Source organism: Phyllostomus discolor, chromosome 4, assembly GCF_004126475.2.
Source record: "Phyllostomus discolor isolate MPI-MPIP mPhyDis1 chromosome 4, mPhyDis1.pri.v3, whole genome shotgun sequence".
Lineage (NCBI taxonomy): Eukaryota > Metazoa > Chordata > Mammalia > Chiroptera > Phyllostomidae > Phyllostomus > Phyllostomus discolor.
In genome coordinates this window covers 59921040-59948725 of record NC_040906.2, presented here as the reverse complement: position 1 = coordinate 59948725, position 27686 = coordinate 59921040, and the positions used below count along the sequence as shown (strand labels likewise).

The window sequence follows — 27686 nt, the reverse complement described above, 5'->3', positions numbered from 1 at the left end:
TCCTTGCCCTTTTCCTTATTCTTGCCTCCAGAAATTCCAACGTTCATTCTAGCACTCCAAGAAAAAATATATATCTTTGGGCATTCATAAAAACTTCTGTTTCTTCAAATTGTATAATCACATGTGAGATGACGAGGAAATGAAAACACTGAACACATTAAGATTTTACAATTTTTTAAAAAGTCTATTAATGATATTTCTTTTCCTTCTATAGGTGTTTCATGATGTTGCTTACAAAGCTAAAGATCGTAATGACTTAGTTTCAGGAATTGATGAATTTCTGGATCAGGTTACTGTTCTCCCTCCTGGAGAATGGGATCCAAGCATTCGTATAGAGCCTCCAAAAAATGTTCCTTCCCAGGTATGTATATTTGAAAATACTCGAAAATTCCATAATTTTTGTCTTTTACAAACATCTACCAAAATACTACAACCTATCAACAGGATTCAAGTGATTTAAATTATAATCTCTGTGATATTGTGCTGTATAATAAGAAATACAAATTTGGAGTTCTTCCTGCTTCTAGCACAGAGTTCCTAAAATCTTTGGAATTTCCTGTGATGAAAGCATCAAAAGTGTCTTTTGTTATGTTAAGGAGGTGGCTTTTGGAACTCACTTAAGATGGGGGCTGATTGCTAGTGAAACCAACCATGGGTTAGCCCACCTCCAGGAAAGGGACATGGGTGGGAGATTTAGTTCAATCACCAATGGCCAGAAGTTTAGTCAGTCATGGCTATGAATGAAGCCTGCATAAAACCCCAAAGAGACAGGGTTTGGAGAGCTTCAAGACTGTGAAACACATGGAGGTTGAGGGACGTCATGCACCCGGAGAGGAGAGGAGAGGACAGGAAGCTCCTTACCCTTTCCCTATACCTTGTCTTACACATCCCTAACACCTGCTGTTCCTGAGTTATATCCTTTTACAATAAACTGGTGTCCTAGTACGTAAAATGTTTCTTCGAATTCTGTGAGCCACTCTAGCAAATTGGTTGAAGCCCAAAGAGAGGGTCTTGGGAACCTCTGATTCCCAAGTCAGTCAGAAGCTCAGTTAACAACCTGAGATTGCAACTGGCATCTGAAGTGGGGGTGAGGGGGCTGTCTAGCAGGACTGAGCCTTCAACCTGTGGTACCTGATGCTATCTCTGGGGAGATAGTGTCCAAATAGAGTTGAATTGTAGGACACCCAGCTGGTGTCTGGAGCATTGCCTGTTGGTGTTAGGAATCCCCCTTCTCTCCACTTCAGAACTGGTACTAGAAACTAACCTTTAAAGGCAGGGGCATGGAGTTACAAAGTCTTCCTGATTTTATCCAACATACCTCACAGAAATTTGGTGTATGGATGATATGCTACTAAATCAAACAGTCCTTTATGCCTGGAAAAACTTTAGACCCACCTTAAAACATATTATACTGGAGGAAAATTAAATTCAAATGAAGATATAAAATATAGTTAAGAAAAAGCCCATTACTGTCTTCCTGTATTCTGATGCATCGCTTTGAAGTTAGCATGTATTAGGAAAATTCAAAGGCATGCCTTAGTCATATTACACAGAAAATTCCTTGTTATTTCTAATCATCTTAATGATTGGGAAACATTTTAATTAAAATTTGTATGTTTATATTACTTTTGTGTGAGTACATGGTATAAAAATTATAAAAATTCTGCCTATAAAGATCTAATGTGCATGTACTCATTATATATAGAATCCAGAAAAATGGAAACAAAGAGTGTTGTAATTAGTTAGGGTTACTTCATTGGGGGCGTGACTTTGTTAAGACTCACGACCAAAGGTTTGTTATGCCCACTCATAATGTCACCTCTGTTTCTACTGAATCTGCTTCCTACAACTGTCCTAGTTGTCATCTACTCAGCCTTGTCTTTGGCTCTCGTCCCTACGGAGTCCAGCCTGGTCTGACTTTACTACACTAGTTGCAGTAATAGGTGGCCTAATTAGCCCACCCTGGGATAGAGACGTTCTTCCGGTTAGCCAGAGGTGGGCAAATGAACAGGTACACCACTCAGACATGAGTGTTTTAAAAAGTCATCTTAATCCCACTATCAATTTAAGGAAACTAAGCTGATATTTGTCTTATGTCTGTATTTTCATTCTGAAGTCATTTTGTAGCATTAAAGATAATTTTCTTTTCTTGGCAATTATAATTTTGTAATTCTGTAAGTACAGCCACATACTTTCAATTGATCCACTACTAAAATTAAAGAAGTTGCTTAAGGCCCTGGCTGGTGTGACTCAGTGGATTGAGTGAAGACCTGCAAGCTGAAGGGTTGCTGGTTCGATTCCCAGACAGGGCACTTGCCTGGGTTTTGGGCCAGATCACCAGCAGAGGGTGTGTGAGAGGCAACCACACATGGATATTTCTCTCCCTCTCTTTCTCCTTCCCTTTCCCTCTCTAAAATAAATAAAATCTTTTTTTTAAAAAAAGAAGTTGCTTAATGAGTAATTTTAAGGCTTATGCATTGTCTTATTTTTGTGCTTGTATACATACATCGTTGCACTTACAATAGTAGAAAAAGAAATGTAATGCTTCCTGAAGTACTAAGAAACTCTTTAATTGATTTTATTTGGAAAATTTAATGACGATATCAATATATTGAGACTGAGACTTTAAAAATCACTTTTTAATATCAATTAGTTTTTCAAACATTAAAACTGAAGACAAGCATTTTTGAAAACACCTTGACTTTGAGGAATGATGTTATTGAGGCAAGTTGAAGCATGGGGGCTCTGTATTTTTTAAAATTATTTTTATTAATCTCTACCAGAATTTATGGGATTCTGGATATTGGAAAGTAGTGGTAGAAAGAACATTGAGTTAAGAATCATGACACGTGTGTTCTGCTATTATCTATTTTTGTACAACCTTGAACAGATGCTCTAACCTGTGTGTATTGACGTTCTATATCAGCATGTCCAAAAGAACTTTCTGCAAGAACAGAGCTTTTCTATGTTTATGATATATAATAAGCCAAGCCACTACTAATCACTAGAATTGTGCCTGCTGCAACTGAGGAAGTGAATTTTAAACTTTAACTTAAATTTAAATAGCCACTTGTTTCTAATGGCTATCATATTAGCACAGTTTATGCTGAGTTTGAATTAGATGTAGGCTGTATGCTTCTGTACAAGATGAACATTTTTAATGTATGTTGTAACATACAATGAAACTGTTTTCTTTTTTTAGATGGAGCAAAATGAATTCAAATATATTAAGCATTCTTACTTCATACTTGTTCAAATAATACTCCCCCCCCCCCCATGGACTACTTTCCATGGTTTTTATTCTTTTGAAATGTATAAAAAAGGACTTTCAAATACTTTTCCTTTCAGTTAAGAGAATAACCAGTCACCTCAATAATGACCCTAGATATATCATTATAACTTGTATCAGTCATTATAATCACTCCCTTTTGTATACTCTCAACTTCTTTGTTTCTTTCATGCCATTTACTTGCTTGTCAAAACTACAACCCTGTGTGAATTCAACTTTTTAGTCTTACCTGCATTGTTACAGCTGAATGTGGCTGAAAGAACACACATAATTACACTGGCTGATCTCACATAATTCTTGACCACCTACCTCAAGTGAGCTCTTAGTGTTGCAAGTTCATCGACTACCTTAGTCCAATCATTCTCTCTAGATGACATTTCACACCTGTTTTCTCTCCTCAAACCCTCATCATATCCTTTCTGACCTTCACTCTCAGATGTTGACTTGCTTTCTATTTCCCTAAGGAATATGAAATAATTAAAAGAATTTCCAGACTCCCACCACCACCCCTACCCATCTGCCTCCTGTATAATACTACTGATGAATTATCCAAAGTCAGCCTTCTACCAGTGCACTAGACCCCATCTCTTCACACCAACTCAAACATTATCATACACCAATTCTCTTTTTTCTCCCCCGTGTCATCAGTTTTTTTTTTGTTCTGTGTTATATCATTTTTGTTAGCATACAACATTGCTAATTTTTGTGTCTTAAAAAGGAATTGTGAGTATTGCTTCCACTGCAACCAGATGCCACTGGAAAGTTCTCTGTACTACCTGCTTCTAATTCCTCTCCTCCAATTCTCTCTTAAACCTAATCAAATAAGTCTTTTGACTACATCAATCACTTCGCTAAAATTACTTACATAAAAGTTAGCAAAGATCTCTACAATACAAAGTTCCATGGTTAATTCTCAATCTGCATTTTATTTAGCTTATCAATCAGCAGCATTTGACAGCATTGATAACTCCTTGCTATTGTTTCTTGGCTCCAAAGCACCACACTCTAAGTTTTCCTCGTTGTACCTTGGTATCACACCTTCCCAGTCTTCTTTTCTGGTTCCCTCTCTTGTCTCTGATTTCTTTATGGCAAAGTGATACAGGACTCAGTCCTTAGTCATGATTATCTCTACTACCTGTACTCATCCTCTTGGTAATATCTTCCAGTTTTCATAGCCTTAAATTCTCTCTCAAATTTAGTTTTCTCCTTGAACTTGAAAATTATTTATGCAAATGCTTATTCTGCGTCTCCACTTGGATGTCTTTTAGATATCTAAAACTTAACATGTTCTAAGTTTGAACTGAATGGTAAACTGTCGACTTTCTGTCCTATATACATCTTTGCAGTTTATGTAGGAAAAGTCAATATAATGCTTCCTGAAGTAAATAAGAAACCGATCTTTTCTTAAAATATATTCTATCTGTACCATCTTATCTTGGTAAGACTAACTCTACACTTACAACTGTACTAATTCCAGGTTTACAGTTGATCAAGCCAAAAACATTTATTATTTTCTCTTATACTTGACTTCTCTTCTGCCAGAAAATACTCTTGGCATTGCCTTCAACATTTATCTAGAATTATACAATTTCTCACTAATGTTACTGCTACCATCCTGTTTCAAGGTACCATCATAATACTCTTGGATTACTGAAATTGCCTTCTAACTGGTTTTGTTTCTACCCTTGGCCCCTAGAACATGTTCTCAACACAGTCGCCAGCCTAACTCCAAGTTAGCTCATGCTGCTCTTGTCTTCAAACCCCTGCACAAGTTCCTCATTTCACTGAGAATAAAAGCCAGACACTTACAAGGGTCTCTTAAACCTATACAATCTTGTCTCCCTTTACTTCTCAGAAGTCATCTCCTACCACTTCCCTCTTTGTTCACTCCTCTCCAACCATATTGGCCTCCTCGCTTCTTGTTCTTTAAACCCTTCAGCCACACTCCTGCCTTAAGACTATCCCACTGGCTATTCTTTCTGCTTGAATATCCCCCAGTTATTGTCATGGATAATTTCCTGACTCCCTCAAATTTTTCTCAAATGACATTTTCTCACTGATCCTGCCTGACCACTGTATTTATAATTGCCACTCCCTCCTCCCCACTGCCTATCCTGTACCTCAACACCACCCCTACTCTGCTCTAAATTTTATTTTTCCATAGCTTTTAATCGTTCCAAAGTACCTTAGAATTAATGTACTTATTTGTTTATTATTTGCCTTCCCCATTAGAATGTGAACTCCACAGACCTGATTTGTCCACTGTTCACAGTGGTGGGGCCTAGTACCTGACACAAATTGACTCTCAATTAAGTGTCTGTTGATTGAATTAATAAAAATCTGAGTGGTCAAATATCTACTCAACAATTGATTTGTTTTGAAGTATCAAAATATGTGTGTTTCTGAACAAAAATATTTTCTATATTATTCTTCAGAGCATTCACTGGCACTATATTCATACAAACTTCTCTTTTCAAAATTTTTTCCCCTTTACTATAAAATGAACACTTCTTGAAGAAACAGATTCTTTTGACTGTCAAATATCCTCATGGTTTATCATTTGCCTTATCAATGTATAGCCTTTCCCACTGTAAAACAATGAGTTAACTAATCCATTAATGGATAATTCCCCAGAAGAGCCAATAATATCACTTGCTTTCTAAGACTTGAGGAAGCTAAGTAATGTTTTTTCCTTAAGTGATTGGTTAGTGAACATTCTGATGGTCACTTTTATAGTCATTTACTATATGCTAATTACTTACGTACAAAGGTAATTTTTTTATTAATTCACAGAAATCCTTTATTTCACTTCAGTTCATTGTATCTAATCATATTCCTGGAAAATTGTAAAAATATTAAACAATAAACTTTCTTATATTTTGTGCATTTTAAAGCCTATTTTTCTCATGTTTTAAATCTGTACTATTTTTTTAAAGATGTTATTTATTTATTTTTAGAGAGGGAAGGGAGGGGGAGAGAGAGAGAGAGAGAGATAGAGAGAGAGAGAGAGAGAGAGAAGAGAGAAACATCAATGTGTGGTTGCTGGGGGCCATGGCCTGCAACCTAGGCATGTGCCCTGACTGGGAATCGAACCTGTGACACTTTGGTTCACAGCCCGAGTTCAATCCACTGAGCTATGCCAGCCAGGGCTAAATCTGTACTATTTTATGTACCCATTGTTCATATCCCACTTCAAGGTACCATCATGATACTCTCGGACTGTTGAAATGGCTAATAAATGTACAGGTTCAAAACATGAGGAAAATGTCCTATTGTACATAAGATCCTTTGATAATTCACTTTTGTTCTTCATGTTTACAATAAACATGAAAAACACATTTATATGTTTATATTATTTTAAAATGACAGTCAAGTAAAATTATAATTGCACATTTAATTTTTTTTTTGCCCATGATTTTTTTTTTATTTTAATCATTGTTCAAGTACAGTTTTCTCCCCCCACTCCCATTCCAGCCCACCCACCCAACACTCCCCCCTTCCCCCCATTACCCCCCACTCCTAGTTTTTGTCCATCTGTCCTCCAAATTTGTTCCTGTAATCCCTACCCATTCCCCCCTGAAATTCCCTCTTCTCTCCCCTCTGGCCACTGTCAGACTATCCCCTATTTCAGTGTCTTTGGTTATATTTTGCTAGTTTTTTTTGTTTTGTTTTGTTGTTTAGATTCCTGTTAAAGGTGATATCATGTGGTATCTGTCTTTCACTGCCTGGCTTGTTTCACTTAGCATAATGCTTTCCAGCTCCATCCATGCTGTTGCAAAGGGTATGAGCTCCTTCTTTCTTTCTGCTGCATAGAATTCCATTGTGTAAATGTACCATAGTTTTTTGATCCATTCATTTACTGATGGGCATCTAGGTTGCTTCCAGCACCTAGCTATTGTAAATTGTGCTGCTATGAACATCGGGGTGCAAAGGTTCTTTTGTATTGGTGTTTTAGTGTTCTTAGGATAGAGTCCCAGCAATGGAATTGCTGGGTCAAAAGGCAGATCCATTTTTAGTTTTCTGAGGAAGTTCCAAACTGCTTTCCATAATGGTTGTACCAGTCTGCAGTCCCACCAACAGTGCACTAGGGACCCCGTTTCTCCACATCCTCTCCAACACTTGTTGTTTGTTGCTTTGTTTATGATGGCCATTCTGACTGGTGTGAAGTGGTATCTCATTGTGGTTTTAATCTGCATCTCTCTGATGGCTAGCGATATTGAGCATGGCTTCATGTGTCTTTGGATTTTCTGTATGTCCTCCTTGGAGAAGTGTCTGTTCAAGTCCTTATCCCATTTTTTAATTGGGTTCCTTGTCTTCTTAGAGTAGAGTCGTGTAAGTTCTTTATATATTTTGGAGATTAAACCCTTGTCTGAGGTATCATTGGCAAATATGTTTTCCCATACAGTTGGTTCTCTTTTTATTTTGATACTGTTTTCCTTAGCTGTGCAAAAGCTTTTAATTTTGATGAGGTCCGATTTGTTTATTCTTTCCTTTATGTCCCTTGTTCTAGGAGACAAGTCAGTAAAAAAGTTTCTGCGTGAAATATCTGAGATTTTCCTACCTATGTTCTCTTCTAGGACTTTAATGGTGTCACACTTTATATTTAAGTCTTTTATCCACCTTGAATCTATTTTTGTATAAGGTGTAAGTTGGTGCTCGAGTTTCATTTTTTTGCACGTAGCTGTCCAGTTCTCCCAACACCATTTGTTGAAGAGGCTATTTTTATTCCATTTTATGTTGCTGCTTCCTTTGTCAAATATTAATTGACCGTAGAGGCTTGGGTTTATTTCTGGGCTCTCTGTTCTGTTCCATTGGTCTATGTGCCTGTTTTTATGCCAGTACCAGGCTGTTTTCATTACAGTGGCCTTGTAGTATAGTTTAGTGTCAGGTATTGTGATTCCTCCTACTTTACTCTTCTTTCTCAAAATTGCAGCAGCTATTCGGGGTCATTTATGGTTCCATATAAATTGTTGAAGTGTTTGTTCTATGTCTGTGAAATATGCCATTGGTACTTTAATAGGTATTGCATTGAATGTGTAAATTGCTTTTGGTCGTATGGACATTTTAATGATATTAATTCTTCCAATCCATGAACACGGTATATGTTTCCATTTGTTTGTGTCTTCCTTGATTTCTCTCCTCAGTGTTATGTAGTTTTCTGAATACAGGTCTTTTACCTCTTTGGTTAGGTTTATTCCTAGGTATTTTATTTTTCTTTTTGCTATTTCAAGTGGGATCTTTTTCTTGATTTCTGCTTCTGCTGTTTCATTGTTGGTGTACAGAAATGCCTTTGATTTCTGGATATTGACTTTGTATCCCGCTGTTTTACCAAATTCATTTATTAGGTCAAGCAGTTTTTTGGTGGAGTCTATAGGATTTTCTATGTACACTATCATGTCATCTGCAAACAGTGACAGTTTTGTTTCCTCCTTTCCGATTTGGATTCCTTTTATTTCTTTTTCTTGTCTGATTGCTGTGGCTAGAACTGCCAGTACTATATTGAATAGAAGTGTGAAAGTGGACATCCTTGTCTTGTTCCTGTTCTTAGTGGAAAAGATTTTAATTTTTGCCCATTGAGTATAATGTTGGCTGTAGGTTTCTCATATATGGCCTTTATTATGTTGAGGAATGCTCCCTCTATTCCCACTTTACTGAGTGTTTTTATCATAAATGGGTGCTGTACCTTATCAAATGCTTTTTCTGCATCTATTGATATGATCATGTGGTTTTTGTCTTTGCTTTTGTTTATGTGATGTATTACATTTACTGATTTGCGAATATTGTACCATCCTTGCATCCCTGGAATGAATCCCACTTGGTCATGGTGTATGATCTTCTTAATGTACTGTTGGATGCGGTTTGCCAGAATCTTGTTGAGGTTTTTAGCGTCAATGTTCATCAGCGATATTGGCCTGTAGTTTTCTTTCTTTGTTGTGTCTTTATCTGGTTTTGGAATTAAGATGATGTTGGCCTCATAAAAAGAGTTTGGGAGTCTTCCATCTTTTTGGATTTTTTTGAAATAATCTGTGAAGGATAGGTGTTAGTTCTTCCTTAAGTGCTTTGTAGAATTCTCCTGTGAAACCATCTGGTCCAGGGCTTTTGTGTGTTGGGAGTTTTTGGATTACTGCTTCAATTTCTTTTGCTGTTATTGGTTTGTTCAGGCTTTCTGCTTCCATTTTATTGAGTTTTGGGAAGTTATATTTTTCTAGAAATTTGTCCATTTCATCTAGGTTTTCAAATTTCTTGGCATACAGCTCTTTGTAGTAATTTGTTACAATCCTTTGTATTTCTGTGGTATCTGTTGTAATCTCTCCTCTTTCATTTCTGATTGTGTTTATTTGGGTTTTCTCTCTTTTTTTCTTGATGAGTCTGCTTAAAGGCTTGTCGATTTTGTTTATCTTTTCAAAGAACCAACTCTTGGATTCATTGATCTTTAGAATTGTGCTTTTAGTCTCTATGTCATTTAATTCTGCTCTGATCTTGGTTATTTCCTTCCTTCTGCTTGCTCTGGGCTGTCTTTGTTGTTGTTCCTTGAGTTCTTGTAGACGTAGGGTTAGGTTGTTTGTTTGAAATGTTTCTAACTTTTTTAGGTGGGCCTGTATCGCTATGAACTTCCCTCTCAGGACAGCCTTGGCTGTGTCCCATAAGTTTTGGGTTGTTGTGAGTTCGTTTTCATTTGTTTCCAAAAACCGTTTGATTTCTTCCCTAATATCATTCTTGACCCATTCATTGTTTAATAGCATGCTGTTTAATCTCCATGAATTTGAGTGTTTTGGGTTTTTTTCCTTGGGCTTGGTTTCTAGTTTCAGTCCCTTGTGATCCGAGAAATTGCTTGGTATGATTTCAATTTTTTTGAAATTGTTGAGGCTTGTTTTGTGTCCTATCATGTGGTCAGTCTTTGAAAATGTTCCATGTACATTCGAAAAAAATGTGTATTTAGCTTCTTTGGGATGGAGGGTTCTGTAAATATCAGTAAAGCCCATTTCGTCTAGGGTATTGTTCAATGCCACAATATCTTTGTTGGTATTTTGTTTGGAAGATCTGTCCATTTTTGATAGTGGGGTGTTAAAATCCCCCACAATAATTGTGTTGCTGTCCATATCTTTCTTGAAGTCCTCTAAGATTTTCTTTATGTATTTGGGTGCTCCTATGTTGGGTGCATATATATTTACAATATTTATGTCTTCTTGGTGAATTCTTCCCTTGAATATTATGAAATGACCTTCTGGGTCTCTCTTTATGGACCTTCTTTGGAAGTCTATTTTGTCAGATATGAGTATTGCTACCCCGGCTTTTTTTCCTGTCCATTTGCTTGGAAAATTTGTTTCCAGCCCTTCACTTTCAACCTGTGCAGATCTTTTATCCTGAGGTGGGTCTCTTGTAAACAGCATATATGTAGGTCATTTTTTCTTATCCATTTAGCTATTCTATGTGTTTTGATTGGGGCATTTAATCCATTTACATTTAAGGTTATTATTGATAGGTACTTATTCATTGCCTTTTATGTACATGTGATCCTCTCTCACTCTCTCTTTTCCTTTCTTTCCTTAAAGCAGTCCCTTCAGTATCTCTTGCAGAGCTGGTTTAGTGGAGGTGTATTCTTTTAGACTTCTTTTGTCTGAGAAGCTTCTTATTTGGCCTTCTATCTTAATTGAGAGCCTTGCTGGGTAAAGTAGTCGTGGTTGCAGGCCTCTGGTTCTCATTACTTGGATTATTTCTTGCCATTCTCTTCTGGCTTGGAGTGTTTCCATTGAGAAGTCAGCTGTTAGCCTTATTGGGGCCCCCTTGTATGTTACTTCCTTTTTCTCCCTTGCTGCCTTTAAGATTCTCTCTTTGTCTTGAAATTTTGCCATTTTAATTATGATGTGTCTTGAGGTGGGCCTCTTTGGGTTCCTCTTGATTGGGACTCTCTGTGTTTCCTGTATTTGTGTGACTTTTTGTCTCATCAAATTAGGGAAGTTTTCCATCATCACTTGTTCAGCTAGGTTTTCTACCCCTTGTTCTTCTTCTTCTCCTTCTGGTATCCCTATTATACAGATATTATTACGTTTCATATTGTCTTGCATTTCTCTTAATCCCTCTTCATTTTTTCTGAGCTTCTTTTCCTTTTCTTGCTCTTTCTGTGTGTTTTCTTCTACTTTGTCCTCTAGCTCGCTGATCTGATCTTCTGCTTCATCGATCCTGCTTTTCATTCCTTCTACTGTGTTCTTCAGTTCAGAAATTTTATTCTTCATTTCCTCTTGGCCCTTGTTGAGAGTTTCTATTTCCTTTTTTATGCTGATGTAGTTTTCATTGAGTTCATTGTAGCTTCCCTGTAGTTTCTCGTAGCTCATTGTGAGCTCATTGAGCTTCCTGACAATCAGTGCTTTGAATTCAATATCTGATAGTTGAATTGCCTCTATTTCATTTAGCATTCTTTTTGAGGCTTCCTCCTTTCCTTTCATTTGGGGATTATTTCTTTGTCTTCCCATTGTTTGTGAGACTCTTCTTGTTCGCCTCAGCTTCTTATATTGATCTCTTCTGGCTCCCTGGGTTTATGATGTGAACTTCTTTAGTAGAATAGCAGTGAGTTTCAGTGGTGCTGTTTCCTTGACCCCCCAAGCTCACTGGTCTTGGGCTGTCGTTTAAGTTGGCTTTGTGTTTGCCTTTGGGTTTTGATAGTTGTTGAGTCTTTCTTTGGTGGTTCCTTCCCGCCAGCTGGTTAAATGTGGGTCACTCTGTCCACCACCTTCTGTATTTTGTTGTGCTGGTGAGGGCAGGTTGTGTTGAAGCTGGTTCTTCTTGTTGCAGCACTCCCCTTAGGATCCGTTCTTTGTTCTTTCGGTTCTGCCACAATCCTTGGTCCTCTGTTTTCAAAAATGCTGAAATATGTTGGTTGCTTGCCTTTCTACTCCATAGATCGATCAGGATTTTCTCCCCTGAGCAGAGGAAAGGCAAATCTGCTCCTTCCTACTCTGACGCCATCTTAGATCCCGAGTGCCCACGATTAAACCTTCTTACATGAGCAACCACGTATCTCAGGAAAGGAAATAGAAGTCCATGGCTTAGGTAGTCCTCTGGTTCTTCTCAGCTAGTACTCCCTCTCGACTGGGAGACCTCCCTGGGTTCCCGGCACCCTCGGCTGAGTCACCAGGACCTCTGCTAAAACCAGGTGGTGGTTCCCCCTTCTAAAGCTGCGGGGGCCCCACTCTGCCAGGCCACATGGTTCTCTTCTCCAGGGCTGCCACGTGGTTCCCTCTCTCTGGGATGCGGGAGTCTCCACCCTGCTAAAGACGCGTGGTTCTCCTGCACATTTAATTTTTTTAATTATTTTTAGGCACTTTTGAATACATTGGTGTGCTCTAAGATTACCAATAGATAGAATTTTTATGATTTTCAAAAATCTCTCTCCATGACAAAAGGAGGTGGACCAGAGTTATGGGAAAACGGCACTTGTATAAACCTCAGTTAATTTGGCGTTGATTCAGTTAGAAGCTCCTTTTTGCGATAGTCTTTAGGATCTCTATGAGTCAGAAAGGACAATGTTATAAATAATTCCTTGGGTAGGAAGATATCACCTAGAACCTAAGAGAGAAATGCAGTTAAAAAATAGCTAATGATAATAGTTAGTGTTTATCAAACAGTTGGCTATGCCAGGCATATTACACTACCATATCTACCACCTCCTCACCCCAACCCACCCCAGCCCTGGTCACTCTGTCCCCTTGTCGAACTTCATTTTTTTCATAGCTATCTCTACCTGATGTTATAGGTTAATTGCTTGTCTTCACTAATGGAATGCTTTTCTTGCTCACCTTTGAATATTTCTAGCATCCATAATAATAAATGGCACACACTCTGCACTCAATAACTATTAGATGAAAGAATAAATGAATGTCCAAAACCCCATTTAATTCTCACAGTCAAATTAATGGGCATGAAACTTTGGGAAACTAGTTAACTTGCTGGAGTTCTTAGCTACGCTGCATATTGCCTCAAGGGAAAATTTTTGGTTTTGTTATTTAAAACTAGCATCTGGTATTACAAACAAAAACGAGCACACTTCCAACAGGAGAAGAGGAAGCTTCCTGCTGTACCAAATGGAACAGCAGCTCACGGGGAAGCAGAGCCCCATGGAGGACACAGTGGACCTGAACTCCAACGAACAGGAAGGTCAGTGAAAGGTACATGTATGTGACTTTGAAAACCACATGACATACTATTCTTGTGTGTCAGGAATTGCTGTTTTGAGGTCTAATTTTTTTAACACTTTGAATACCTGTTCTTTGGGAGTAATAATGCCAATTAATATTATTTCTCTGTAGTTACATAATAATAATTGTCATTATTATTTAGTCAGAACAGTGTCTACACCATTCCATATTATCTTACCCAGTCTTTTATTTTGCTGTGCATAAAATACATTCACAGATTCTTAGAATGAATAAGAAAACTGTCAGTTGTCTCTTCCAAAGAGCTCATTGAAAGCTTCAAGTTCAAGATGGAAATAAAAATAAATACCAGGAACTCAGTCTTGTAGACCCTATGTCATTACATGCAAGTAGGATGTATATAACAGTATTTTTTATTTTTATGATTGTAATTTGAAAGAGCTATACAATTTATTTTTCTAATCACACATTTTTGACGAGATGAAAGCTTCAATTTATTTCTTAAAATGGTTCTTTATGGTTTTTTGACAGCTTGTCTCTCTCCAAGCAATGTGTGAGCAGAAAATCAGAAACCCTTGGGTGGGTCTCTCTTCAGAGAATGTGTGCACACAGCCTCCATTATAATTGAAGGCAATTGCAAAGGCTTTGCAGGATTGGTACTCCCTTTCCCTCAAGGCCATTTCTTGTACTGTTTCCACTCTGTTTTCTAAACTGACTTCCTGGTTTCTGACAACTCTGTGCATTTTAATTCTCCTCTGTTCTTTCTTTTTATCTATGTTTGTCTCTGAGGAAATGTTCTTTAATGTCTTCCTCAGGCTGCATACCTATTTGAGATGGTTCAAACAATTTTTTCCTTTTCCCTTTAATAGAAGCATTGTTACTCCTTCTGTTTGCTTTCATATTTTCAAATGCTGTCTTTTTATTTTTGGTGGTAATAGTTTTCTCTCTCTCAGGTGTAACACGCCACATAGCTAGACTTTTTTTCGAAGTTCACTTTTCCTTACTGCTTCCTAAATCCTCCCAGGTCACCAATATCCGGTATCTTCGCTTCTCCAGAGTTCTTCCACAGATTCTGTTGCTGACATGGCTTGAAGTATCCATTACTCACCTGCTCTCCCGGAGTTCCTGGTGTACATCTGATCTGGGCTGCTCTTGCACTGTTCTCTGTAATGACCTCCCACTTCCGGATTTAGATTTTTGCCGCTAAAAGCACACGATTACACAGTAATACAAGAACTATTTAGACTAATGTATGGTCTAATACGTACAATGTTCTAATAGAAAGTGCTATCAAGCCTATGAATATTAACTACTAATGAATAGTTTATAACCACCTCAAATTCTTTTGGGGATTAGGTGGGATATAAATCATAAATGAATGATTAAATAGACTAGTAGACTAAATCTACTTTGAATTGTGACTTTGACAAGTTAATGGATCATTCCAAAATGATCCCCAAAATAAAAAAATGCATATGTTTTATATAACGCAGGTAGAGGAACTTAAGATGGTGTGTGTATGTATGTGTGTGTGTGTGTGTGTGTGTGTGTGTGTGTGTGTGAATTTCACAGGTTCTCTGCAAGAGTTTCTGAGTTTCAAATGTCCTTTTCATTTTTCCAATTGAAAATTTACCCTCTTAACCTTTTCTACTCCATGTCCCTTTGATGGAAGAAGTCACTAGGAAAACAAAATGATTCTATCAATCACATAATAGTGAGAAAGTTACTATTATGGTACTATTATGTGCATGTCAGTTCAGGGAAATTAAAAATAATATTCAAAATTTTTAGTTATACTGAAGATGTATATTTATAAGGCAAAGTAAATATATTTCTCAAGAGAACAGTCATTTTGGAAGTGACTGTTAGATTGCAAATGAATATTCCTATTTAGAAAATAAATAATAAAAGTTTAATATTGTCCTATAATTTAAGTATATTCAGCATACCAGCAGTGTATGGGAACATAAAATAGGTACTTTTTTAACCTCCATGTAGGAACTTAACCATAGTCGCATTCATTTTAACACGGGGTTTTTATTTGATGAAGCATAGAGAGCTTTTCATAGTCAAATGTTACATCTGTATGGTATTATTAAACATTCAAAGAATGAGAATATCTCTTCATTAATGTTCTTATTCCTAATAGACCAAAAACATTTTAGTCCTCAAATTTTAGGCAGCATTTCACAGTTTAATACTATTTCCTCCCCTCCCTGCTGCTAATCCTCTTTCCAGTGTTTCATGGTGGTTTGGATAAATTTGAAAAAAAAATGAATTTATACCAAGTAAAGTCATTATTGTCTTGTGAATGACAGATACTGGGATATATTTAGGCAATAATCAGTTCAAATTGATAGTTATAAGTTCTCCTCCTAGTTAGTTGCCTTTACCTGACATTGAAGACAACTGTGGGCCTGTCTGTCTCACTCAAAGGTCATTTTGATGCCTGTTGAAACAGTATCTGGTAAAGGTTTTCATTTGTTTATTTTTTATTTCTATTTTTTGGCAGAGAGAGTAGGTAACTGGAGTCTTGGTTAAACACTGTTTTTTTTTTTTTTTCTATAGGCTTATGTTCACTATTGGAATATAAAAAAGCCAGTTTACCCTCCCTCCATCACTTTCATCTATGCTTATTAAATACAATGCAAATAATTAGAAAATACTGCCAACAATTGCGATAGTAGGCCTGTGTTCAGGAGTAAGTAGATGTAGAAATGGCACAGAAATTACAGTAATTCTAAATCTCATTTGAAAGTTGATGAACAGCTCTTCAAGGTTCATCAGTTGATGAACCTTGTTTGAGAGAACCTGGGATTTTTTTGGTTGTTGACACATTTGGTTAGGAACTGAGGATACAGAGGTGAAAAGCCATCCCTGTAAACCATGATAATACATTGTAGCAGGTTAATTAATATTGGGTCTCATCTCAGCTGATGGAAAACCTATACTGTGACCTGGCAACAAAGATAATGAGCATTTTGATTTGTATGTTTTTTATATTTGGATTTCACTATTGTGTTTCCCCCCTGTCTTAGGATTTTTGGGGGACTTATTTTAGATATCAAAAGAAAAGCTCCATACTTCTGGAGTGACTTCAGAGATGCTTTCAGCCTGCAGTGCTTAGCATCTTTTCTATTTCTCTACTGCGCGTGTATGTCTCCTGTCATCACATTTGGAGGACTGCTGGGAGAAGCCACTGAAGGTCGTATAGTATGTATTACACTTTTCTCTGAAGTTTGAAAATCATCAGTTTTTGAGATTCGTAGTTAGATAAGTGAGCATTTATTTTGGATTCCTTTATGAGGATATATTTGATATATGGTCTGGCAGATAACATCATGTGAATTTCCTGGATGCCTGGTAGACCTGGTGATCTGTGAGTGGACTATCACATAACAATTAAATCTGAGTCTTACAGAAGCTTCTCATTTCATCTCTGGCCCCCAATCCTAGGCTAGTTTTAGGCTGTGGTTCTTCCCTCACATGAGGTCTATAGCCTATTTATATAGGCCGTGCTTCTGTCCATTCTCTTTCAGAAAATACATAAACTTTTAGTAAGCAAAAGAAAAGCAAGATAAGGAAGATGGAGAAGACACATCCCTATTCACTGTCATTTATTTTCTGCTGACTGCCTGCCTCATTTTTTTATTCTCTTATCCCACATCTTGCCCAAAGTTGCTAGGCTTTTCAAAACAAAAGAAAAAGAATATCCCCATGTATTTTAAGCATTTCTCCCTAGTTATAATGGTTGCCTGTACAACTTAGATAATGACATAATTTATATCTCTACACAGAGTGCAATCGAATCTCTCTTTGGAGCATCCATGACTGGGATAGCCTATTCTCTCTTTGGTGGACAGCCTCTTACCATATTAGGCAGTACAGGACCAGTTTTGGTGTTTGAAAAGATTTTGTTTAAGTTTTGCAAGTAAGTGTTATGTACTTTTGGCCCCTAGCCCCTTTCTGTTTCTCTACTGTATTTATAGTTCTCCCAACATCACATTTGCAGTCTGCTGGGAGAGGTGAAGTGGCTGATTTGATTGCATTTGCCATTTTTGTCTCTCCATGAAAATGAAGAAAAAGGGAAAAGATTTGTGTATAATGTTTTGTAATTGTTTGTAAAAAATTATATTCAGTTCTCAACCCTGAGAACCCCTGTTAGTTTTATCCCCTTAAATGCTCCCTTTAGACAAAGTCATGAGTTTAGATATTCAGGGGATGTGAAGCTTATTTACTTGCACTTCATGAATTAGACTTATTTCCATCTGTTTCAAATGGTAGCAAGCTGTTAAATGACCTTCTTTCTACTATTCTTTTTCTCCTCCTAGAGAATATGGGCTGTCATACCTGTCTTTAAGAGCTAGTATTGGACTTTGGACTGCAACTCTATGTATCATACTTGTGGCCACGGATGCAAGCTCCCTTGTTTGCTATATCACTCGGTTTACTGAAGAAGCTTTTGCTTCTCTTATTTGCATCATTTTCATTTATGAAGCCCTAGAGAAGTTGTTTGAACTCAGTGAAGCATATCCAATCAACATGCATAATGATTTGGAACTGCTGACACAGTACTCGTAAGTACCATTTCCCCTGTTGGCTGTGAGCTTTTCTTTTTACAAATATTGCTGTTGTTATAAGAAATATGAGGAACTTACTCAGCAGATAGAGTGCCTTAAATTGATTCATAACCTAAATCCTGGACACTCAGAATTGAACAGGATTTTGAAAGTCACCTAGTGAGCCACTCATCTTGACACTTGAGTTCTCAGTGTAACAACTCTGCCAAGAACAGCTTTTGGGGATTCTACTTGTCAAGAATTCCCTAGTAAGTAGATAGTGAACCAAGGTCAATCTTGCTATATAGGCATTTTATTTTTTGCAAAATATATACAATTTTGGTTGTTTCAGGGCATTTTCTTAAAAAATTTTTAAATAGATTTTATTTTTATTTCATTTTAGGGAGAAAGGAAGGGAGGAAAAGAAACATCGATTGGTTGCCTCTCACACACTCCCCACTGGGGACCTGGCCCACAACCCAGGCATGTGCTTTGACTGGGAACCAGACGAGTGACCTTTTGATTCATAGGCCAATTCTCAGTCCACTGAGCCATATCAACCAGGGCTCAGGGCCCTTTAAATTTAGTATAATCCAAAGGAAACAGTGAAAATATAAGATTTCAGATTTAGAGTAATGAGGTAGAAGAGATTCATTGGGTCTAAATTGTATTAGACTGGTGTTTGAAAATGATAAAAACCTAAACAAAAATCACTGAATTGAAATATGATGGAAAGAGACATGACTTGGGGTTATGAACACACCATACAATATACAGATGATGTGTTATAGAATTATATACCTTAAACCCATGTAATTGTATTAGCCAAAATAACCCCAATTTAAAAAAATATAATATTGCTTTTAGAACTTATGACATTTATGATGGAAGTACTCAGATATTGCCTGTTGTAGTTAATATACAGTTTAAGATTAAAAATGGGATCGGACCTATTGCCCTTTCTAATTTTAGAATGCCAATAGTTTAGAATTTCTCAAAGGCTGTATTTTATACTGTGTGTGGACATTATATTGGGTTAGCCAAAAAATCTGTATGTTTTTTTTCCATAAAACAAGAGATATTTTAAATTTTCACCAATAGCTTTATTGATTTGGATGTTTTGAGTATGTCGGCTGTCTCCCATGTGGTATAACATCATTGTTCTCAATTATGTCTCAATTTGATCACTATCAGCTTCGAGTGGTCTCCCCCACCATGCTGTGTGAAATCTCCAGCCTGAAACTTGGCAAACCACTTTGACATGTTCAGTCACAGCACCTTCTCCATACACTGCACAAATCTTCTTTTGCGTTTCAGTTATATTTTTTCCTTTCTTGAAATAATAAAATATAATATCCCGAAATGTTACATATTTTCTTCCATCTTCAATATTAAAATGGCTACACAAAAATTCACCAATTTTGATAAGTTTTTTTTTTTTTTTTTTAAATGCCTGCCCTGGCTGGCGTAGCTCAGTGGATTGAGTGCGAGCTGCGAACCAGGCATCACAGGTTCAATTCCCAGTCAGGGCACAAGCCTGGGTTGCAGGCCACGGCCCCGAGCAACTGCACATTGATGTGTGTGTGTGTGTGTGTGTGTGCGTGTGTGTGTGTGTGTGTCTCTCTCTATTTCTCTCTCTCCCCTTCCCTTCCCTCTCTAAAAATAAATAAATAAAATCTAAAAAAAATGCCTGCTGATATGACAGCTGTCACAATACAGTCTAACAAAATTGTTTTAAATTAAGTTAAAGACAACTATGTGCTACTGGAGCCATCTTATGGAGAAAATCCAAACAAATTTTTGGCCAACCCAATATAAGTCCTTTCTTTGATTTTTGAATTTTTTGTCACATTTGTATATACATTTTTATATAGCAAATATTTGAAGCAATATATTCTTTATGAGTTCTTTATGAGACAGTTATAACCTCTGCCTTAACCACCAATGTTTTTATTAGCTGCTTAAATATGGTCTCAAATGTTTTGAAGATTTATTATCTTTCTTTGTTATTAGAGGAAGTTAAAATTATTGAAATTAGACCAAAATAGTGCAATGTTATAATTTTGTTAAGAAAGATGCAATGATAGAACTGAAAGTAATACAATTTTATTTATCTATTTCTTTAATTACTTATTAAACTTTATTTTTCAATTACAGTTTACATTTAATATTATTTTATATTAGTTACAGGCATACTGCATAGTGGTTAGACAATTATATCCTCTACAAACTAATTCCCCTGATATTTCAACTACCCATCCAACACCATACATAGTTATTATAATGTTATTGACCATATTTCCTCTGCTGTGCTGTACATTCCTGTGACTTTTCTGTAACCAACTTGTACTTCTTAATCCTTTCACCATTTTTTATCCATACCCTCAACCCCCTCTCCTCTGGCACCATCAGTCTGTTCTGGATATCTATGAGTGTTTCTATTTTGTTTTGTTTTGTTTATTTTGTTCTTTAAAGTTCACATATAAGTAAAATTGTATAGTATTTGTCTTTCTCTGAGTAATTTCACTTAGCATAATACTCTCTAGGTCCACCCGTGCTATTTCAAATTGTAAGATTTCATTCTTCTTGATGGCCAAGTAATATTCCATTGCATATATGTACCACCACTTTTTAATTCACATATATATTGATGGTTACTTGGGTAGTGTCTATATAGTGGCTTTGTAAAATAGTGCTGCACTGAACATAAGGGTGCATATATCTTTTCAAATTAGTGTTTTGGGTTTCTTCAGATAGATGAGGCTGTCCAGGAAGTATCCAGCCATATAAATATGAAAAATAGAGATGTTTACTAAAGAAGATACAAGATACAGGAAACATTGTACACAGGACACTGATGCCTCAGTCCCCTTCAAAGTAGGCACCTTGGGACCTCACACAATTCAAATCACCATCAGCTGCCCCGTCATATTTTCCGGAATCTCATTGACAGTCTGAAATCTCTTCCCTTTCAAAGGCGATTTCAGTTTTGGGAAAACCCAGAAGTTTCAGGGTGCCAAATCTGGGCTGTAGGGGGGCTGAGTCACCTGGGTGATTTGACATTTTGCCAAACATCTCTTCATGAGATGTGATGCCTGAGCAGGCATGATGTGGTGATGAAGCTGCCAATCAGCAGTTGCCAATAGCTAAGGCCTTCTGAATCACCCAAATAGTTTCTGTGGAGGAATATTCAAGTCTAATGCAAAATTTGATACAGAGTCATTGCTCTACTTGCTCAGTAATTTTTTTTTAAAGATTTTATTCATTTATTTTTAGAGAGAGAAGGGAGGGAGAAAGAGAGAGAGAGAGAGAGAAACATCAATATGCGGTTGCTGGGGGTCATGGCCTACAACCAAGGCATGTACCCTGACTGGGAATCAAACCCATGACACTTTGGTTCACAGCCTGCGCTCAATCCACTGAGCTACGCCAGCCAGGGCTGCTCAGTAATTTTTAATGCCACAGTCACACAGTACACATGCTCACTCATCAGTGTCTACTACACCCCCTGACTGGTACAGTGAAGTTATCATTGTTCATGCATGCACGTTCCCATCCACTGTCCTTGGCTCCATTCATATCGATATCGCACAAACTGTTCTTGTTATAGTGACAATGGCTGGACTTTTTCTGGACAGACCTTGTATATCCAGAAGTGGAATCACTGGGTAATAAAGAAGTCTTGTTTTTAATTTTTTGAGGAAACTCCATACTGTTTTCCACAGTGTCTGCACCAATCTGCATTCCTACTAACAGTGCAAAAGGTTCCCCTTTCTCCACATCCTTGCCAACACTTGTTTGTTGATTTATTGATGGTAGCCATTCTGACAGGTATGAGGTGATATCTCATTGTTGTTTTAATTTGCATTTCTTTGATGATTAATGATGTTGAACACCTTTTCATATCTATTGGCCATTTGTATGTCCTCTTTGGAGAAGCGTCTATTCAGATCCTGTGCCCACTTTTTAAATTGGATTGTTTATTTATTTTATGTTAAGTTATATGAATACTTTATAAATTTTGGATATTAACCCCTTATTGGATGTATCATTGGTAAATATCTTCTTTTATTTGGTAGGTGGTATATTCATTTTGTTGATGGTTTCCTTTGCTATGCAAAAACTTTTTTAGTTTTATGTAGTCCCATTTGGTTATGTTTCTTTGTTTGTTTTATTGTTTGTTTATTTCATTTGCCTGAGGAGTTATATCAGAAAAAAATATTACTAGAGAAATGTTTGAGAAATATACTGCCTATATTTTCTTTTAGGATTTTTATGGTTTTAAGGCTTACAGTTAAGTCTTTAATCTCTTTTTAAGTTTATTCTTGTATATGATATACCAAGGTGGTCTAGTTTCATTTTTTGCCTGTATCTGTCCAATTTTCTTAGCACCATTCATTGAACAGACTGTCTTTACCCAACTGTATGTTCTTGCTTCCTTTGTCAAATGTTAATTGACCATATAGGTATGGATTTATTTATGGGCTCTTATTCCATTCAATTGATCTATGTGTCTGTTTTTATGCCAACACTATGCTGTTTTGATTACTATAGCCTTGTAGTATAGTTTAATATCAAGCAGTGTGATACTTCTAACTTTGTTCTTCTTTCTCAAAATTGCTGTTTTGTGGTTCCATATAAATTTTTATGTTATTTGTTCTAGTTTTGTTAAAAACATGATGGGTATTTGATAGGAATTTCATTGAATCTATAGATTGGTTTGGGAAGGATGGACATTTCAATACTAATTTTTTCTATCCATGAATGCAGTATATGCTTATATTTATTTGTATCTTCTTCTATTTCTTTAATATCTTACAATTCTTAAAGTATAGGTGTTTTACCTCCTTGACTAAAGTTAATCCTAGGCATTTTTTGATGCAATTGTAAATGGTATTATTTTCTTAATTTCTCTTTCTGGTAGTTCATTATTTGTGTATAAAAATGCAACCAAGTTCTGAATGTTTATTTTGTATCCTGCTACTTTACTGGATTGCTTTATCAGTTCTAGTTTTTTGGTGGAATCTTTAGGATTTTCTATATATAGTATCATTTCATCTGCAAATTATGACAGTTGTATTTCTTCCTTTCCAATTTGAATGCCTTTTATTTCTTCTTGTTTGATTACTGTGGCTAGGACTTCCAGTGTTATGTTGAATAAGAGTGGTAAAAGTGGACATCCCTGTCTTGTTCCTGATTTTGAGGAAAACACTTTTGTTTTCATTGAGTGTGTTGAGGTATGCTTCCCCTATTCCCACTTTGCTGAGAGTTTTTATCATAAATGGGTGCTGGATTTTGTCTATTGTATCTATTGATGTGACTATATGATTTTTAATGTTTAATTTTGGAAATACTGTGATTTTTAGTACTTTTTCTTGGTCTTCAGAGATAGCTTTATAGTATACCTCTGTTTTGGGGCAAGAAAATCAGAGTGGAAACAAAATAACTTTCCTAATGAAAGCAAATAGTGAGGGTGCTGTGAACGGGGTTCAGAAATGGATGAAGGAGGTGTCAGGGACACTCAGCAAGCAGGCAGATGGGAAGAGCAGTTTGATCAGAATGAGTGATAACAAGGATACTTGCCTTTCCATTTATCTTCAGTTGCAAAAAGAACAGTGTCTCCTAATTTGAATATCCTTGCTAGGATGTATACTTAATTCTGCTTGAGTTTGCAAACCTACTGTATGCCAGAAACTATGTCAGGTGCTAAGGAAATCATGAAAAATTCTCTGTTCTCACTGAGCTTCCGGTTTAATATGGAATGCAGACAAAGAGACAACATAATGAAATGAGTGCTGTGTTAAGGGATTGGTACAGAATGCTATAGTATCATATCAGAGGACCACCTAACTCAAATTTTGGGTTCAGAGAAGACTTCCTGGATGAAGTGACATAGAAGACCAAAAAATGAGTAGGAGTTAGAAAGGTGCTGAGGAATAGGGCTGCAGAGAGGTTCAGAAGGAGGGAATGGTACAGGCCCAGATGCAAGTAATTCATCAGTGCTTTGCAATGTCTGTTCAAAGTCATATGGATAGTGGCAAATGAGAAATCAGACTTAGGTCTGATAACTGATATAATTTTCAGTGCACTGATGAAATACAAATAAGCTCTCAAAAACAATATGAACAAATAAAATAGGTGAAAGCAGAACTCTTCTTTTTGAAGTGGTGTGGAGGCAGCAATTATCCACCTTTTCAGCTGTCCCCTGTACCCTTAGTGGCAGTTTCTAAGGTACTTCAGACTGAGGATCACAGTTTCAAGTACCCTAGTCTAGAAAGGGAAAAGATCAGAGAAACAAGGACTGAGCCCTGGTAATGGTCACAGCTCGAAGGTAGAAGAATGAAAAAATTGTAATCAACAGATAAAAAATTAGAAAGAGGCAGCAGAAAGGGAAAAACATTAATAATATCAGGTTTTAGAAGGCAAGGAACAAAACTGTATCAAGAAATGTCTAGAGAGATTTGTTACAGAGATCAAGAGAATAAAAAAGAGAGGTCATTATTAACGTTAAGACACTCTTTTGAGTGGAGAAGAGAGACATGATTAGAAGCCAGTTTGCAAAAAATTAAGATGGGAGTAGGTGGTAAAGAAATGAGAAAAGTGTGTGTAGGCCACTTTGGTGTCAAAGAAAGTGAAAAACAGTGCCTTACAAGCAGACAATGAGATCATGAGAATGATAACTTGTGATAAAAAAAAGCTGCATGTGTTTAAAAATGAGGACACAGAGACAGAGGAAAGAGAGATAAGAGATGATAGAAACAGGGTGGAAAAACATGGGATTGCAAAATTCCAGGAATCAAAGAATGATGAGATCAAGACAAATTGTGGGGTTAAGTAAAACAAATACTCAGACTAATTTGATAAAGAAAAAATTGTTTGATTTGTCCATGGTTCCTGCCTGTCATGGAGATCAGGATGTGAGGACACAGGCCCTGACTTGCTTTATGTTTCCATCTCTGCTTTTTTAAAAAAGATTCCCACCAGAATATACTTTATACTCTATCACAGTGTGCACATCTGAAACCTAATTATTAGAAGGCTGAGTAGGAATGTGGGCTAATCACTGTGTTCCATTGCCTAAGTGCCTTTCTCAACCAAAATTGGGGAGTTAGGAGGCACGGAAACATGTATTCATTCTGATGGGTTGTGAGGTTTTAATGTCTCCTGGACCTGAAATGGGTGTAAGAGAAACACAGAGAGTAACGGTCACCTTGGGAAACATGGTTACTGCACTGTCTTCTGTTTTGTTTCACACCCATTTCCTGAATCACTCATGTTGTGTACATGACTCTGATCAGGTTTTGCCATTACTTGCTCTTTGGAAAAGCAAAACTAATCTTTTTTTTTTGGTATGCATGCAATGCATAAATTTATCAGCATACTTTTAGTCATGTACATTAAAGAAAATAAGTAAAAGTTACTGCTAACAATAATGACAATTTAGTGTATAATCTCACACTTTTGCACAAAACATTTTGTGTTTCATGAAGTTCACATGACATTTTCAGTGGTTTTCTGTTCCTGTCACTGTGACCTAATTGGTTTTAAGTGTCATTATACTCATGTTCACCTAGATTTTTTTACTCATGCTGCTGGCCTTGTGCTTTCACGGTTTTTGTGAGACAAATTCTTAGAAAATGTCAAAACTAAGATGAAGTACATCTGAGTTGCAGCCTTTGCAATTTTAACATGCCTTTACACTTACATATTTTGCCTAGGTGTAAGATGTTGAAAAAGAGGCCTCATTTACTTTTCAAAGATGATTTTTTATACTTGGGCCTCCTATTTGCAGATGTCCTTAAATTCATAGTTTTGTTGACCAACTAACAAAATGTATTGATGTCTTTAAGATTAGAATGCCTTGTACCTGTGGCATCTGAATCTTATAATGGGGTACTATGTAGACCTTGTATTTGAAGCTGTGGCTTTCCTTTCATTGTGCCAACAGCAAGTGTCAAGAGAATAAATTTAACTTCAAGAATATATGCATTTCACCAGATGATCAAGCTGAATTTGTCAAGTTAGCAATAAGTAATGAGTTTGTGGAAATAACTTTTTCTAGGTTGCTTTGTTTCTAAGAAATGGCAAAAATAGAATAAAGCATTCTGCTCATAAGAGATGAAATGTGTCTTCAAATATATTGTAATAATTTAACATCTTCAAATATGGCTAGCTAAAGAAAGATTAGGGATCTTATTAACTCTTTGCAATTGGTTGGATCAAAGCAAAGAGCAGGGTCTATCACCCTAGTTTCCAATATATTAGCATACTAGAATTGAATAATGTCCAATAATTACCAAGCTGTTATCAAGTGTGATCTCACTACCAGGTTATGGGAAGGGCTTTTTTTCCACCTATCTTTTTGTTTTTGTTTTCAGCTTCATCCCTCTACATAACCCAGGACAATGATTTATTTTGGATAAATGTTATTTATTGTCTGATTTTATACTCATGGAAGAATATTTTTTATAATCTCCTTAACTACATTCAAGCCTCCTTTAAAAGAGCAGAAAACATAACAATTTTATCTTCCGTAGCCCCAGCATAATAGTATAGAATATAGTAATACTTAATGCACATGGATTAACTGAACACGTTGTAGTATAATTGACATCATCTGATGAATAATGTTTGACCATAAAGACAATAGGGCTGTTTTATAGTATCTTTAACATGACCCTTAAAGATTTCAAGTAGAAAGTTTTAATAAACTTGAGATGTTATGAGAATCTTAATGTGGGATAAAAATATACAAACTGAATTCATAGAAGTAGTTCTGACTGAAACCTAAACAGGGTGCCAGCATGGCGGAGAGTCATCTGGAAGCGAGGCAGGACTGCAGCCTGCAGCCCGGGTCCAGACGTTGATCAGAGGTGTGGGGAGAAAGGGGATGAAAGGAGGGAGCTTATCAAAGCTCATCAACCTGTTAGCCCTGACTAATAAAAAATAAATAAAAAGTAAAACTCACATTTAGAGAAACCCCTGTGTCTCAACTTTTTAATCACTTTTTTACTACATACACACTTGACCAAGTTTATCCAGAATTGCTTGCAACATAACTTTATAATTGTATTTTTATGTATTTATTTGTGTAATATATGTGTAACTCCACTAGATTAATCTCTGTGACTATTAGGCAGGCACACCTTTGTAACCCCTGTGGCAGCAAAGTGCATGGCACATATCATAAAATGAACATGTCTGTTCATAGTTTTATATTTCTGAAATGCTTCTTGCAACTTGTATGTGCCTTTAACATAGAGTTTTTTCTCTGTTAAAAAGCTGATATTGCCCTGGCTGGCATAGCTCAGTGGATTGAGCGCAGGCTGCGAACCAAAGTGTCGCAGGTTTGATTCCCAGTCCGGCCACATACCTGGGTTGCAGGCAATGACCCCCAGCAACTGCACATTGATGTTTCTCTCTCTCTCTCTCTATCTCCCTCCCTTCCCTCTCTAAAAATAAATAAATAAAATCTTTTTTAAAAAAAGCTGATATTAAGAAAGTAGATTATCTGACATCTTAGAATCAAATAAATATAATAGTAAGCTCTCAATAAGTCATTCTTCAATAAATAAATTTCTGACAACCATCTTTTTGTTGATTCTTAATCCAAACACTTGCTACCTTTGTTTTTCCTTCCTGCTTTTGAACTAAATCCTTGTTTTAATAAAGTCTTATCTCCAGTAG

At 36.6% G+C, this 27686-nt stretch overlaps 1 protein-coding gene and 1 long non-coding RNA gene across 14 annotated transcripts in view; one reads left to right on the top strand and one right to left on the bottom strand.

The window, feature by feature from the left end:
• SLC4A10 (solute carrier family 4 member 10) overlaps positions 1–27686 on the top strand; it is a 277108-nt gene that overhangs the window by 195422 nt on the left and 54000 nt on the right. For all 13 annotated transcript variants that reach the window (XR_003684369.2, XR_003684370.2, XM_028508732.2 and 10 more), the window contains 5 exons: positions 215–361; positions 13341–13441; positions 16479–16653; positions 17238–17371; positions 17772–18017. Coding sequence is in view for 11 of the 13 variants with exons in the window: in XM_028508732.2 (XP_028364533.1) it covers positions 215–361; positions 13341–13441; positions 16479–16653; positions 17238–17371; positions 17772–18017 (803 nt within the window). In the remaining 2 variants the exon portion in view is untranslated. The remainder of the gene's footprint in view (positions 1–214; positions 362–13340; positions 13442–16478; positions 16654–17237; positions 17372–17771; positions 18018–27686) is intronic.
• Positions 13534–21645, bottom strand: LOC118500095. The gene is made up of 2 exons (XR_004902625.1): positions 21513–21645; positions 13534–14139 (listed from the first exon to the last, which is right to left on the bottom strand). It is a non-coding gene; the product is annotated as an uncharacterized LOC118500095 (long non-coding RNA).